Raw genomic sequence first — 17,048 nt, 5'->3', positions numbered from 1 at the left:
AGGTCTCTAATCCATTTTGAGTTTATTTTTGTGTATGATGTTAGGGAGTGTTCTAAATTCACTCTTTTACATGTAGCTGTCCAGTTTTCCAGGCACCACTTATTGAAGAGGCTGTCTTTTCTCCATTGTATATTTTTGCCTCCTTTGTCATAGATTAGTTGACCATAGGTGCATGGATTTATCTCTGGGCTTTCTATCCTGTTCCATTGATCTATATTTCTGTTTTTGTGCCAATACCATATTTTCTTGATTACTGTAGCTTTGTAGTATAGTCTGAAGTCAGGGAGTCTGATTCCTCCAGCTCCATTTTTTTCCTTCAAGACTGCTTTGGTGAGACTTCCCTGGTGATGCAGTGGTTAAGAATTCGCCTGCCAGTGTAGGGGACACGGGTTCAAGCCCTGGTCCGGGAAGATCCCACATGCCATGGAGCAATAAGCCTGTGTGCCACAACTACTGAGCCTGTGCTCTAGAGCCCATGAGCCACAATACTGAGGGTGTGCCCCACAACTATTGCAGCCCACGTGCCTAGAGCCTGTGCTCCAGAACAAGAGAAGCCCGCACACCGCAACAAAGAGTAGTCCCCACTCACTGCAACTAGAGAAAGCCCGCGCACAGCAACGAAGACCCAGCGCAGCCAATAAATAAATAAATTTATTTTAAAAAAAAAGAAATTTAAAAATAAAAAAGTGCTTTGGCTATTTGGGGTCTTTTGTGACTCCATACAAATTTTAAGATTTTTTGTTCTAGTTCTGTAAAAAATGCCATTGGTAATTTGATAGGGATTGCACTGAATCTGTAGATTGCTTTGGGTAGTATAGTCATTTTCACAATATTGATTCTTCCAATCGAAGAACATGGTATATCTCTCCATCTGTTTGTGTCATCTTTGATTTCTTTCATCAGTGTCTCATAGTTTTCTGAGTACAGGTCTTTTACCTCCTTAGGTAGGTTTATTCCTAGGTATTTTATTCTTTTTGTTGCAATGGTGAATGGGATTGTTTCCTTAATTTTTCTTTCTGATCTTTCGTTGTTAATGTATAGGAATGCAAGAGATTTCTGTGCATTAATTTTTCATCCTGTAACTTTATCAAATTCATTGATTAGCTCTAGTAGTTTTCTGGTGGCATCTTTAGGATTCTCTATGTGTAGTATCATGTCATCTGCCAACAGTGGCAGTATTACGTCCTCTTTTCCAGTTTGGATTCCTTTTATTTCTTTTTCTTCTCTGATTGCCGTGGCTAGGACTTCAAAACTATGTTGAATAATAGTGGTGAGAGTGGACATCCTTGTCTTGTTCCTGATCTTAGAGGAAATGCTTTCAGTTTTTCACCATTGAGAATGATGTTTGCTGTGGGTTTGTCATATATGGCCTTTATTATGTTGAGGTAGGTTCCCTCTGTGCCCACTTTCTGGAGAGCTTTTATCATAAATGGGTGTTGAATTTTGTCAAAAGCTTTTTCTGCATCTATTGAGATGATCATATGGTTTTTATTCTTCAATTTGTTAATATGGTGTATCACATTGATATATTTGCATATATTGAAGAATCCTTGCATCCCTGGGATAAATCCCACTTGATCATGGTGTATGATCCTATTAATGTGTTGTTGGATTCTGTTTGCTAGTATTTTGTTGAGGATTTTTGCATCTATATTCATCAGTGATATTGGTCTGTAATTTTCTTTTCTTGTAGTATCTTTGTCTGGTGTTGGTATCAGGGTGATGGTGGCCTCATAGAATGAGTTTGGGAGTGTTCCTTCCTCTGCTATTTTTTGGAAGAGTTTGAGAAGGTTGGGTGTTAGCTCTTCTCTAAATGTTTCATAGAATTCACCCGTGAAGACATCTGGTCCTGGACTTTTGTTTGTTGGAAGATTTTTAATCACAGTTTCAATTTCTACTTGTGGTTGGTCTGTTCATATTTTCTATTTCTTCCTGGTTCAGTCTTGGAAGTTTATACCTTTCTAAGAATTTGTCCATTTCTTCCAGGTTGTCCATTTTATTGGCATAGAGTTGCTTGTAGTAGTCTCCTAGGATGCTTTGTATTTTTGCGATGTCCATTGTAACTTCTCCTTTTTCATTTCTAGTTTTTTTGGTTTTTTTTTTGTTTGTTTGTTTTTTTGTGGTACGTGGGCCTCACTGTTGTGGCCTCTCCCATTGCGGAGCATAGGCTCTGGATTTGCAGGCTCAGCAGCCATGGGTCACGGGCCCAGCTGCCTCGCGGCATGTGGGACCTTCCTGGACTGGGGCACGAACCCGTGTCCCCTGCATTGGCAGGCGGACTCTCAACCACTGCACCACCAGGGAAGCCCTCTGGCTTCATTGATTTGAGTCCTCTCCCTCTTTTTCTGATGAGTCTGGCTAATAGTTTATCGGTTTTGTTTAACTTCTCAAAGAACCAGCTTTTAGTTTTATTGATGTTTGCTATTGCTTTCTTTGTTTCTATTTCATTTATTTCTGTTCAGATCTTTATGATTTCTTTCCTTCTGCTAACTTTGGGTTTTGTTTGTTCTTCTTTCTCTAGTTCCTTTAGGTGTAAGTTTTGAGACATTTTGATTTTGAGATTTCAAAATTTGAGATTTTTCTTGTTTCTTGAGGTAGGCTTGTATTGCTATAAACTTCCCTCTTAGAACTGCTTTTGCTGCATCCCATAGGTTTTGGATTGCCGTGTTTTCGTTGTCATTTGTCTCTAGGTATTTTTTGATTTCCTCTTTGATTTCTTCAGTGACCCCTTGGTTATTTAGTAACGTATTGTTTAGCCTCCATGTGTTTGTGTTTTTTACATTTTTTCCCATGTAGTTGATTTCTAACCTCATAGCATTGTGGTCGGAAAAGATGCTTGATATGATTTCAATATTCTTAAATTTACCGAAGCTTGATTTGTGACCCAAGATGTGATCTATCCTGGAGAATGTTTCTTGTGCACTTGAGAAGAAAGTGTAATCTGCTGTTTTTGGATAGAATGTCCTATAAATATCAATTAAATCTATCTGGTCTATTTTGTCATTTAAAGCTTGTGTTTCCTTATTAATTTTCTGTCTGGATGATCTGTCCATTGGTGTAAGTGAGGTGTTAAATTCCCCCACTATTATTGTGTTACTGTCGATTTCCTCTTTTACAGCTGTTAGCAGTTGCCTTATGTATTGAGGTGCTCCTATGTGTTGGATGCATATATATTTATAATTGTTATGTCTTCTTCTTGGATTGATCCCTTGATCATCCAAGGTAGTGTCCTTCCTTGTCTCTTGTAACATTCTTTATTTTAAAGTCTGTTTTATCTGATATGAGTATTGCTGCTCCAGCTTCCTTCTGATTTCCATTTGCATGAAATAACTTTTTCCATCCCCTCACTTTCAGTCTGTATGTGTCCCTAGGTCTGAAGTGGGTCTCTTGTAGACAACATATATATGGGTCTTGTTTCCGTATCCATTCAGCAAGCCTGTGTCTTATGGTTAGAGCATTTATTCCAGTCAGGTTTAAGGTAATTATTGATATGTATGTTCCTATTACAATTTTCTTAACTGTTATGGGTTTGTTTTTGTAGGTCCTTTACTTCTCTTGTGTTTCCCACTTAGAGAAGTTCCTTTAACATTTGTTGTAGAGCTGGTTTGGTTGGTGCTGAATTCTCTTAGTTTTTGCTTGTCTGTAAAGCTTTTGATTTCTCCATCAAATCTGAATGAGATCCTTGCTGGGTAGAGTAATCTTGGTTGTAGGTTTTTCCCTTTCATCACTTTAAATATACTGTGCCACTCCCTTCTGGCTTGTAGAGTTTCTGCTGAGAAATCAGCTGTTAACCTTATGGGAGTTTCCTTGTGTGTTATTTGCCATTTTTCCCTCGTTGCTTCCAATAATTTTTCTTTGTCTTTAATTGTTGGCAGTTTGATTACTATGTGTCTTGGTGTGTTTCTCCTTGGGTTTATCCTGCCTGGGACTCTCTGTGCTTCCTGGACTTGGGTGGCTATTTCCTTTCCCATGTTAGGGAAGTTTTTGACTATAATCTCTTCAAATATTTTCTCAGGTCCTTTCTCTCTCTCTTCTCCTGGGACCCCTATAATTCGAATGTTGTTGTGTTTAATGTTGTCCCAGAGGTCTCTTAGGCTGTCTTCATTCCTTTTTATTCTTTTTTCTTTATTCTGTTCCTTAGTAGTGAATTCCACCATTCTGTCTTCCAGGTCACTTATCCGTTCTTCTGCCTCAGTTATTCTGCTATTGATTCCTTCTAGTTCAGTTTTCATTTCAGTTATTGTATTGTTCATCTTTGTTTGTTTGTTCTTTAATTCTTCTAGGTCTTTATTAAACATTTCTTGCTTCCTCTCAATCTTGCCTCCATTCTTTTACCAAGGTCCTTATCATCTTCAGTATCATTTTTCTGAATTCTTTTTCTGGAAGGTTGCCTATCTCCACTTCATTCAGTTGTTTTTCTGGGGTTTTATCTTGTTCCTTTATCTGGTACATAGCCCTCTGACTTTTTATCCTGTCTGTCTTTCTGTGAATGTGGTTTTCCTTCCACAGGCTGCAGGATTGTAGTTCTTCTTGCTTCTGCTGTCTGCCCTCTGGTGGATGAGGCTATGTAAGAGGCTTGTGCAAGCTTCCTGATGGGAGGGATTGGTGATGGGTAGAGCTGGGTGTTGCTCTTGTGGGCAGAGCTCAGTAAAACTTTAGTATGCTTGTCTGCTGATGGATGGGGCTGGGCTCCCTCCCTGTTGGTTTGGCCTGAGACAAACCAGCACTGGAGCCTACCCAGCTCTTGGTGGAGCTAATGGTGGACTCTGGGAGGGGTCTCACCTAGGAGTACTTCCCAGAACTTCTGCTGCCAGTGTCCTTGTCCTCACGGTGAGACACAGCCATCCCCCGCCTCTGCAGGATACCCTCCAACACTATCAGGTATGTCTGGTTCAGTCTCCTATGGGGTCACTGCTCCTTCCCCTGGGTCCCGATGCACACACTACTTTGTGTGTGCCCTCCAAGAGTGGAGTCTCTGTTTCCCCCAGTCCTGTCGAAGTCCTGCAATCAAATTCCGCTGGCCTTCGAAGTCTGATTCTCTCGGAATTCCTCCTCCCGTTGCTAGACCCCCAGGTTGGAAAGCCTGACGTGGGGCTCAGAACCTTTACTCCATTGGGTGGACTTCTGTGGTAAAATTGTTCTCCAGTCTGTGAGTCACCCACCCAGCAGTTATGCGATTTGATTTTATTGTGATTGCGCCCTTCCTACTGTCTCATTGCAGTTTCTCCTTTGTTTTTGGATGTGGGGTATCTTTTTTGGTGAGTTCCAGTGTCTTCCTGTTGATGATTGCTCAGCAGTTAGCTGTGATTCCGGTGCTCTCACAAGAGGGAGTGAGCACACGTCCTTCTACTCTGCCATCTTGAACCTATCACGTCTTATTTGTATTGTTTTTATCCCTTTGAGCACCAAGGGATTATGAAGTGGCTTAACATCATAAATTAGTTCGGAGAAAGGTGTTAGATAAACAGCTTGGAATTTTCCGTGATGAACAAAACTTGTAGAAATCTAAACACAGTAAATATAGTTGTAAATTGACTTCCTAGGCACAATTGTGTACACATAACAGCCTCAACAGCTTCTAAGCCACATGCAAGTGAACAATTAGTTCCTATCCCCCTGTACAGTTTCCAGGAAGTGCCTCATTTACTAGGAGGCAAGTGAGGACGTGGATGGATCTGGGCCAGGTCTTTAAGCCATGTGATACAGAATGATGTCGTGGGAGTTGGGTAAAGGGACTACTTCTGCCAAATTGGGAGGCAACTGCTTTGGCATGGCATTCATTCTCCATTTTCCTGAATCAGGTGCCCAAGTACAGCTGTGCCAACCAAATCCTACTACCTCTACCTTTGCACAATATGATCATTTACTGTGAGCATAAAAAATGTAAAAGAAAAAGAGGCTACCAACAGGTTCTCTTGGCACCCCCTTGGTGTTATGTTCATCTGGATTCCAGTGTCAGGTGGAAGGTGTGATACAGTATTTACTTATGATGTAAAATAATAGCTTGGAGACCAAAAGAAAGACTGAAAAGAACATTTTAAGGTAAGAGAGGCTTTCATATATATATATGTATATATATATATGAAAAAATATATACATATATTATTTTTAAAGAAAAGCACTTGTTAACATTTAAAAATCTCCCTCCATGTGACTTCAAGCTACCAGGACAGAGCCACTCCCCCACGCCATCCCCCAACACACACACACACACACACACACACACGCACACACACCCTTAATATTCTCCTCACCTCTTCTGTTGAAGAATTTAACCTTCATGACAATGTTACCCCAAAAAGTGGGTTCACCTCTTGGTAGGTGTCAAGCCAGAAGACACAGCCAAGCCAAACAATGGAAGAAGGAAGGATTTATTACTTGCAGCAAGTAAGGAGAACACCAGGGATCTTTCCCAAAGCAGAGTCTCCCCAAACAGCAACACTGGGGAAGCTTTAAGTTAGGTTACCTGCATACTCATGAAGGGGCTTGAACAGAGGAGAATTCAGCATAGAATTGGGGCAAAGGTCGACAATGTCCAAGTTTTAGTCAGTTGATGTCAGGAGGATCAGAAAAGGTCAACATTCTCATCCCTTAGGTTCCAGTGGATCTGGTGGATGAGCCCCCCTGAGGGGTTTAAATTCTGTGAAACAGTTCCAGAAAGTGCTTCAGGCTAATCTTTACCATTGAAACAGAACTGGGAGTCTTTACAACTGACTTATTATCTTTGCTATTGTTACTCACCTTGCCTGGTAACAGTTGTTTGTTCCTCTGTTCCCTTAAGATCATTACTGCTGAGACCTGTTCAAGGGCAAGCATTGCAGCCAGGCTTAGATCACAAAATGGTTTACGGCTAAATGGCTTCTCTAATGTCAAAAAGCTATATCTGGTTCTTTTCCTCCAGGGCCCCCCTACCCTATCTGCTTACAATGACAGGCTGCTTTGGGAACTTTCTCTTCTCCAGAACTGCCTGATCACACCACATCAATGATCAGAGCACCTCCAGTCTTGTTTTTGGTAGCATTTCCCCCGTGTCTGCTCACTGATCAAGGTCCACAGTTTATCATTGTTGACAGTGGGGCAGAAGCTCCGATTCCTCTTTTAAGTGGTGATGCCTCATTCCACCTTTCACAAAGTAACCTCGGTGATATTTGTCAAAGCTGATCCTGTGGTGATGGATGCCATCCGCGTTACCCAGGCCTCTGGGTGCTTCCGGCGTTTGATGATGCAGCCATGGCATGACTGCATGGCACGCGGCCCCTGAGTTTCTGGGTCTTCCTTAGTCAGCATGGCATGTCAGTGGCTGAGATGAAAGAGGGAGCCTTCTGTTTGTATTAACGATAGCAGGCAACCACTACTATCCTTAAAAGTTCTTAGAAGTGGCCACAGTTTCATTTTCTGCTTGGAAAGTTTTCTTTCTTTTTTCTTTTCTTTTTTTTTTTGGCCGCTGCAAGCTGCATGGCTTGCAGGATCATAGTTCCCTGACCAGGGACTGAGCCCATGCCCTCAGCAGTGAAAGCACAAAGTCCTAACCACCGGACCACCAGGGAATTCCCTGGAAATTTTCTTGAAATACTCTTTTTCTTTTTAAATTTTATACAAAATTTTATTGACGTATAGTTGATTTACAATGTTGTGTTAATTTCAACTGTACAGCAAAGTGATTCAGTTATACATATATATATATGTATATATACACATATACATTCTTTTTCATATTCTTTTCCAGTATGGTTTATCACAGGATATTGAATATAGTTCCCTATGCTATACGGTAGGACTTTGTTGTTTATATCTTGAATTTTTTTTTAATTAATTAATTTTATTTATTTATTTTTGGCTGTGTTGGGTCTTCTTTGCTGCGTAGGCTTTCTCTAGTTGTGGTGAGCGGGGGCTACTCTTCGTTGTGGTGCGCGGGCTTCTCATTGCGGTGGCTTCTCTTGTTGCAGAGCATGGGCTCTAGGCACGCGGGCTTCCGTAGTTGTGGCTCGCAGGGCTCTAGAGCGCAGGCTCAGTAGTTGGACGCATGGGCTTCGTTGCTCTGTGGCATGTGGGATCTTCCTGGACCAGGGCTTGAACCTGTGTCCCCTGCATCGGCAGGTGGATTCTTAACCACTGCGCCACCAGGGAAGCCCCCCTCTTGAAATATTCTTAAGCAAAATTTCACCAAATGGGGGACTTCCCTGGTGTCCATGCTCCCAATGCAGGGGGCCTGGGTTCGATCACAGTGAGGGAATTGGATCCTGCATGCTGCAACTGAGACCCGGCGCAGCCAAATAAATACATTTTTAAAAATCACCAAATGTAGTTTAGGTACCACTTTGTCACTTAATGGAAATAAATCACACACTGACCACTCTTACCTGATAAATAGGGAAATTTGTGACTCAGATTGTACTAACACATGGTAGGTGTCCCATAAATATTTTGTTGATGAGTGGATAAAGTTTATGGTTATTTTTGCAGCCAAATAAAAACTTTTTAAAAGATGATTTCATTTAACCAAACAACTGGTTATGAATACAGTGCATTCATACTTTCCCCTATGTTTGTAGTATTGATGTTTCCTATGTTGTAGTGACAAGCGTAGGAATGTAGGCCCATTGGTACTCATGCATTGATGGTGGGTGTTATAGACTGAGTAATCCTGAAAGAAAATCAGACCATGGTGGTGAATAATTGTCAAAGGTGGTTTTTTTTTTTTTTTTTTTAATTTATTTATTTAATTTATTTATTTTTGGCTGCATTGGCTCTTTGTTGTTGCGCGCGGGCTTTCTCTAGTTGCGGTGAGTGGGGGCTACTCTTCCTTGCGGTGGTTGGGCTTCTCATTGCGGTGGCCTCTCTTGTTGTGGAGCACAGGCTCTAGGCATGCGGGCTTCAGTAGCTGTGGCTCGCGGGCTCTAAAGCGCAGGCTCAGTAGTTGTGGTGCACGGGCCCAGTTGCTCCGCGGCATGTGGGATCTTCCCGGACCAGGGCTCAAACCCATGTCCCCTGCATTAGCAGGCAGATTCTTAACCACTGTGCCACCAGGGAAGCCCAAAGGTGTTTTCTTATTATTTTTTTTAATTAAAAAAAAATTTTTATTGAAATATAGTTGATTTACAATGTAGTATTAGTTTCCAGTTTATTCTTTTTTTTCTTTTAACATCTTATTGGAGTATAATTGCTTTACAATGGTGTGTTAGTTTCTGCTTTATAACAAAGTGAATCAGCTATACGTATACATATATCCCCCTATCTCCTCCCTCTTGCGTCTCCCTCCCACCTTCCCTATCCCACCCCTCTAGGTGGTCCAAAAGCACCGAGCTGATCTCCCTGTGCTATGCGGCTGCTTCCCACTAGCTATCGGTTTTACATTTGGTAGTGTATATATGTCCATGCCACTCTCTCACTTCATCCCAGCTTACCCTTCCACCTCCCCATGTCCTCAAGTCCATTCTCTATGTCTGCGTCTTTATTCCTGTCCTGCCCCTAGGTTCTTCAGAACCATTTTTCAAAGGTGTTTTATTATTAAATTATGGCATCTGAGAAGCTATGAGGTCTTAACCTACTTTACACCTTCCTGCCATAGAACTAAGGCATGATGAGCCAACTGTGTGCATTTTTTCCCAACTCCTTGTTCAGTGACCAGCATTTTGGTAGCTTGAATTTTGACATATTGGGAATATTTATAGCATGGAAATTGGCCTGTGTTACAAATCAGGTTCCCTCTAGAGCTGTTTGTTAAGCGTTTACCAGCACATCTGTGCTCGCTCTCCTCCCCCAGTCATTCTTCTAATTGCTTTGTTCCTTGCCTGCTGTTAGAGCACAGAGGAGGCAGGAAAGCAGAGTCAGACACATAGATGGAATGTAGATTCCCTCCATATGATAGCACTGGGACCTGGAACAAGTTATATAACCTCTCCAATACCCAGTTTCCTCCTTAATAAAGTGGGGTTGGTAATAGGCCCACCTCAGGGTTAAGAGGATGAAATGAAATGATGTATGGTGAGCACCTAGCAGTGGCTGGTGCATGGTAAGTGTTCAAAAAGTAGTGTCTACTGCCAGTACTGATAGTCATTCATTCAACAAATGCATATGGAAAGGCTGTTTGCAAAGCACTTTTGATTCTGCCTGTATGGGTTTTTTTGTGTGTTTGTTTTTGTTTTTGACCTCGCTGTGTGGCTTGTGGGATCTTTTTTGTTCCCTGACCAGGGATCTAATCCAGGCTCGTGGCAGTGAAAGCATGGAGTCCTAACCACTGGACTGCCAGGGAATTCCCAGATTCTGCCTGTATGGTTTTAAATGTAAAGATAAGAGTAAAATACCACTCTGAAATTCTGAGCTTTCGAATCGATGTTCGATGTCATGTGGACTGCATACATGGGCCCTTGAAATATGTCCTGGTTTGCTCTCCCTGGACAGATCATTCCCAAGTATGGGCATCTTCTCATCTCCTGTTAGAGCACCTTTGTCCCCCCACCTACCTACCCTCCTCAATATCCTCGTCACTTCTCCACAACCAACAATCTTCCTGGCACGTGGCAGATTCCTCACAGACCTGTGCCAACAAGTACTCTTGCATGAGTCATCGGGTAGCTGCTTTTTTATACCCTGAGGTCAAGAATAGAAGGCTTCCTTTCCCTGTGAGAATTTTCTGGCAAAAGTGCTGCCCAGGGCCTCCCTGGTGGCGCAGTGGTTGCTGCTGATGGCGCCTGCTGATGCAGGGGACACGGGTTCGTGCCCTGGTCCGGGAAGATCCCACATGCCGCGGAGCGGCTGGGCCCGTGAGCCATGGCCGATGAGCCTGCGCGTCCAGAGCCTGTGCTCCGCAACGGGCGAGGCCACAACAGTGAGAGGCCTGAGTACCGCAAAAAAAAAAAAAAAGTGCTGCCCAAGGGCACACATGAGCTGTTTCCACCAGCTGTTTCCATCACTGGTTCCCATCCCCTCCTCGCCCATTCAGGACGATGTTGTGCTCAGAAGGGCATCCCAAACGTCGGGCAGCCTTCACCTCAACGTCCCTTTAGTGAGAAAGAAGATTATTTGTAGGAAAAATGGTAATGTTAAATTTTAAACCCTTCAGATTCTTACAGGTACAAGTGACACTTGAGATTGAAGTAATTGGGACTAGAGGAATTTGTGGGAAGGGGGAACATTAACCTCTTCATACTCTTCAAATATTAAGTGTTCACAAAGCTTAAAGACTCCTGCTTCCTGCACACACAGGCTTCCTGTGGAATTTTTCAAACACTTTGAAGTGCATCTTTTCAACTTGATCCATTTTTCAGTACTTAAATTTCAGAGCTGTTTTAAAACGTGGAAACACTCAAGACAAGTACGAGTTGTTTCATGTTGGGAGTGCCTTTGCCATCAGTTTGAAACTGTGCTTTATGCAAGCAGCTTGAGAGTATAAAAATGTAAACCTTGGCATTAATGAATAGAAGCTAGCACATGTCAAATGCTACATTCCAGCTCATTGAATTAATTAATTGATAGACTGCATCTGAAATATGTCTCATAGAAGCTATTTTTTTGTTAAAGTAATTTGTCACCATGAGTAATACCCTTGATACCCTATTTCCATAAAGTACTGACAGGCATCAATAATACTTATTGCTCAGCCTTCTATCATATTTTCAGCAGTGTAAATTCTTATGCATAAATCATATTGTTAAAAATTAAGATGATGTGTTTAGGTATATTTAATATTCAAATAGTAGACTTTTCAAATGTGATTTTAGACCAGGTTTTTTTTCCCCCCCCCCAAAAAATAGTCTCACTCAATTCCTCATCAAGAATGAACACACACTTCAGATTTTTCAGGTGGGATCATCTGAAAAACACCACCACCATTCACTTTAAATATTTCCTCACATAGTGTTGTCAATTATACTTCAAAACAAACAAACATACAAACAAACTCATAGGAAAAGAGACCAGACTTGTGGTTCTCAGAGGCCAGGGGTGAGGAAGAGGGGGATTGGATGATGGTGGTCAAATAACACAAACTTCCAGTTAGAATATAAATAAGTACTAGGGAGGTAACGTACAACATGGGTACTATAATTAACACTGCTGTATGTTATATATGAACGTTGTTAAGAAAGTAAATCCTAAGAGTTCTCAGCATAACAAATAAAGTTCTCAAAAAAATTTATATCTATATGAGATGATGGATGTTCACGAAACTTACTGTGGTGATCGTTTCATGATGTCTCTAAGTCAGATCATTATGCTGTACAGTGCTGTTTGTTAATTATATATCAGTAAAACTGGGGAAAAAAGAAAAAATAGTTTGTAATTTTTCAGAGCCCAACTTGAAAATACTTTAGAACAAAATCAGGTCAAATCTTTGGAATTCAAAGTGGCCGAACACCCAGAAGGGACACAATATAATACCTGCCAATTACATGCCTGAACTGAATTCCTTTTTACTAATTTGGACATGTCTTCTCTTTCTCAGTGATACAGGAACAACACCTCCAGAGAGTGGTATTTTTGGATTTATGATAAACTTCTCTGCATTTCTTAGTAAGTACACAATAATTATTATAAATAAATTAAAAATTACCAATCTCACGTGAAATAAAATGTTAGTTTTTGCATCATTTTTATTTATTGGTCTTTGACCTTTGTTATTGTTTTCTTTACTTCTATTTCATTTATTTCTGCTGTGATCTTTATGATTTCTTTCCTTCTACTAACTTTGGGTTTTGTTTGTTCTTCTTTCTCTAGCTCCTTTAGGTGTAAGGTTAGATTGTTTATTTGAGATTTTTCTTGTTTCTTGAGGTAGGCTTGTATTGCTATAAACTTCCCTCTTAGAACTGCTTTTGCTTCATCCCATAGGTTTTGGATCATTGTGTTTTCATTGTAATTTGTCTCTAGGTATTTTTTGATTTCCTCTTTGATTTCTTCAGTGATCTCTTGGCTATTTAGTAACGTATTGTTTAGCCTCCATGTGTTTGTGTTTTTTACATTTTTTCCTTGTAGTTGATTTCTAACCTCATAGCATTGTGGTCGGAAAAGATGCTTGATATGATTTCAATTTTCTTAAATTTACGGAGGCTTGATTTGTGACCCAAGATGTGATCTATCCTGGAGAATGTTCCTTGTGCACTTGAGAAGAAAGTGTAATCTGCTGTTTTTGGATAGAATGTCCCATAAATATCATTTAAATCTATCTGGTCTATTTTGTCATTTAAAGCTTGTGTTTCCTTATTAATTTTCTGTCTGGATGATCTGTCCATTGGTGTAAGTGAGGTGTTAAATTCCCCCACTATTATTGTGTTACTGTTGATTTCCTCTTTTATAGCTGTTAGCAGTTGCCTTATGTATTCAGGTGCTCCTATGTGTTGGGTGCATATATATTTTTAATTGTTATGTCTTCTTCTTGGATTGATCCCTTGATCATCCAAGGTAGTGTCCTTCCTTGTCTCTTGTAACATTCTTTATTTTAAAGTCTGTTTTATCTGATATGAGTATTGCTGCTCCAGCTTCCTTTTGATTTCCATTTGCATGGAATATCTTTTTCCATCCCCTCACTTTCAGTCTGTATGTGTCCCTAGGTCTGAAGTGGGTCTCTTGTAGACAGCAAGGTCTTGTTTTCGTATCCATTCAGCAAGCCTGTGTCTTTCGGTTGGAGCATTTATTCCAGTCACGTTTAAGGTAATTATTGATATGTATGTTCCTATTACAATTTTCTTAATTGTTATGGGTTTGTTTTTGTAGGTCCTTTTCTTCTCTCGTGTTTCCCACTTAGAGAAGTTCCTTTAGCATTTGTTGTAGAGCTAGTTTGGTTGGTGCTGAATTCTCTTAGTTTTTGCTTGTCTGTAAAGCTTTTGATTTCTCCATCAAATCTGAATGAGATCCTTGCTGGGTAGAGTAATCTTGGTTGTAGGTTTTTCCCTTTCATCACTTTAAATATACTGTGCCACTCCCTTCTGGCTTGTAGAGTTTCTGCTGAGAAATCAGCTGTTAACCGTATGGGAGTTCCCTTGTATGTTATTTGCCGTTTTTCCCTTGTTGCTTTCAATAATTTTTCTTTGTCTTTAATTTGATTAAATTAATTAATTAATTTTAATTTAATTTAATTATTCAGTTTGATTACTCGACGTGTTTCTCCTTGGGCTTATCCTGCCTGGGACTCTGTGTTTCCTGGACTTGGGTGGCTATTTCCTCTCCCATGTTAGGGAAGTTTTCATCTATAAACTCTTCAAGTATTTTCTCGGGTCCTTTCTCTCTCTCTTCTCCTTCTGGGACCCCTATAGTGTGAATGTTGTTGCGTTTAATGTTTTCCCAGAGGTCCCTTAGGCTGTCTTCATTTCTTTTCATTCTTTTTTCTTTATTCTGTTCCACGGCAGTGAATTCCACCCTTCTGCCTTCCAGGTCACTTATCTGTTCTTCTGCCTCAGTTATTCTGCTTGCTTCCTTCTAGTGTATTTTTCATTTCAGTTATTGTATTGTTCATCTCTGTTTGTTTGTTCTTTAATTCTTCTAGGTCTTTGTTAAACATTTCTGGCATCTTCTCGATCCTTGCCTCCATTCTTTTTCCGAGGTCCTGGATCATCTTCACTATCATTTTTCTGGATTCTTTTTTCTGGAAGGTTTCCTATCTCCACTTCATTCAGTTGTTTTTCTGGGGTTTTACCTTGTTCCTTCATCTGGTACATAGCCCTCTGCCTTTTCATCTTGTCTCTTTCTGTGAATGTGGTTTTGGTTCCACAGGCTGCATGATTGTAGTTCTTCTTCCCTCTTTTATTGTTATTTTTTAACAAACATTATTTTTTAGAACATTTTCAGATTCACAGAAAACTGGAGGAAAAGGTAGAGATTTCCCATATATGCCCTGCTCCCCCGCAACCCCCACAGCCTTCTCCATTATCAACATCCCCCACCAGAGTAATATATTAGTTACAGCTGATGAACCTACATTGCCACATCATTACCACCCAAAGTCAGTAGTTTACATTAGGGTTTATGCTTGGTATATGTGATTTTTTAAAAAGTATAACCTTTGCAACTACAGTTTTGCTCTACTTTAAGAAACTCAAGTGACTAGAAATCCAAAGTTATTTTTGGCCTCATTATAGAACTATTCACTTTATCTGGTAATTTGACACAGGAATTTGAAATGGATTTTAAATGTAATTTCTAAAATTGTGATTTATATCCAATGCATTTGCGTTAAGCCAAAGACACCTAAAGTTTAGAAGCTAGTGTTTCTCAGAGTGTGTTCTGAAGGTAACTTAAAAGAAAATCCTCTTGGGTGCTGGTTCCAAAGCCTGTTCCAGGGCCACACTGCAGATCTACTGGATCAGAACTTCTGGAAGTGGGGCCCAAGCATATGTGCTGTGAACCAGCACTCTAAGGGACTTGGATACTCACAAAAGCTTCTGAACCAATGACAAAGGTGTTAGCTCACCTGTTAGAGGAAGGGAAAGGTGAAGCATGGAATAGTTTGTCTCCAACTCAGCTACGATTTTTCAGTTCCTCAAATGCACCTGAGATGCAGTTGAGAGGCTACAACCCTCTCTCATGAGCCAATTAATGTAAAGACTAAAAAACTCAGTCCTATGGGTGATGAGGGTATATGGATGGAAGAGATAGGGCTCTTTCCATAGACCCTTAACCCTGCAGAACAATCAGGTGTTTGCCAGGGACCCATCATATAACCAGCACTTTCTGGCCCTCTCTACTGATGCAGGGCGGAAGGGGCAGAGGTGCTGGAAACCCTACCTAGTGACTTGACATCTTCAGAATTTGTTCATCCTCCTTGGTAGAGGGAGTTTCACCCCATCACTCATTTGTTGTCTTCTCCTCCCAAGGTTTTGGAGGTGAGCAAGAGGAAGTAGAAATCAGTCAATCCCAGTGCCCTCTTACACCATCCTTGCCCAGAGTCCAGATTTAGAAGACAGATTATTTTATCACTAGCAAGTGATAAATGTAGCTTTTTGCTTCTAGGCAAGGGAGAATCTGACATGAATATCTCTGTTTAAAATGCTCTATGATAAGTGATTAGCCTTTAGACTGGTTTTAAAAATTCAGCAAAAAATATTATGGCCATCATAACACTATTGAACACACAGAAATCTACTTTATCCCAACACATGCATGATATCCATCTCATGGACATATAATAATTTATAATTCAGTCCCCTATTGTTAAACATTTAGGCTATTTTTCATTTTGTAATATACAATGCTAAAGTGAATATCTTTTAAACATATCTCTGCATATCTATGTGACTTTTTCTGTAAGCTAAATTTGCTGAGTTAAATTTGCTCTCACACTATTCACAAAAGCCAATGGCAATTAAAGAAGTAAACATGAAGAACAAAACCATAAGAGGAGGGACTTCTTCTTATGGTGGTGCAGTGGATAAGAATCCGCCTGCCAGTGCAGGGGACATGGGTTCGAGCCCTGGTCCGGGAAGATCCCACATGCCATGCAACAACTAAGCCCACGCGCCACAACTACTGAGCCCACGCTCCACACCTACTGAAGCCCGCACGCCTAGAGCCCGTGCTCTGCAACAAGAGAAGCCACCGCAAGGAGAAGCCCGACTGCAAAGAAGAGTAGCCCCGCTCGCTGCAACTAGAGAAAGCCCGCGCGCAAGAGTGAAGACCCAACACAGCCAAAAATAAATAAAATTAAATCTTAAAAAAAAAAAAAAAAGAGGATTTGGATTTAAGTATAGGAAAATATTTTTAAACCTTAGGATGGAAAAGCTTATCTAAACTTACAAACACAAAACCCCGAAGCTAAATAGAAGAACTGACAGATTTGGGTAGATGAAAATGGAAACTTCTAAGTGAAGAAAGATTCACGAAGTTAAAGACAAACAACAGACCAGAAGAACATGTGTAATATTTATAGCAGACAATAGACTAATGTACATAATGTATAAAGAGCAACTACAAATTAAAAATGAACAAACTCAAGAGAAAAATTTAAAAAATGATAAACATACAATTTTCAGAAGAGAAATGCAAATGAGTAATGACATACTGAAAGTTGCTCAATCTCACTGACTATCAGAGAAATGCAAATTAAACAAACAGGTTGCCAT

General features: G+C 40.5%; 1 protein-coding gene and 1 pseudogene across 1 annotated transcript in view; one reads left to right on the top strand and one right to left on the bottom strand.

Annotated features, from left to right (window-relative positions):
• The window catches only part of DRAM1 (DNA damage regulated autophagy modulator 1), a 41,405-nt gene that overhangs the window by 9,991 nt on the left and 14,366 nt on the right, over positions 1–17,048 (top strand). The window contains exon 2 of the mRNA XM_065887684.1: positions 12,443–12,510. Within this exon, the coding sequence (XP_065743756.1) occupies positions 12,443–12,510 (68 nt within the window). The remainder of the gene's footprint in view (positions 1–12,442; positions 12,511–17,048) is intronic.
• Positions 5,008–7,292, bottom strand: LOC136130652 (large ribosomal subunit protein uL15-like; annotated as a pseudogene).

This window comes from Phocoena phocoena, chromosome 11 (genome assembly GCF_963924675.1).
Source record: "Phocoena phocoena chromosome 11, mPhoPho1.1, whole genome shotgun sequence".
NCBI classification, from domain to species: domain Eukaryota; kingdom Metazoa; phylum Chordata; class Mammalia; order Artiodactyla; family Phocoenidae; genus Phocoena; species Phocoena phocoena.
This window is presented reverse-complemented; position numbering and strand designations above follow the sequence as displayed.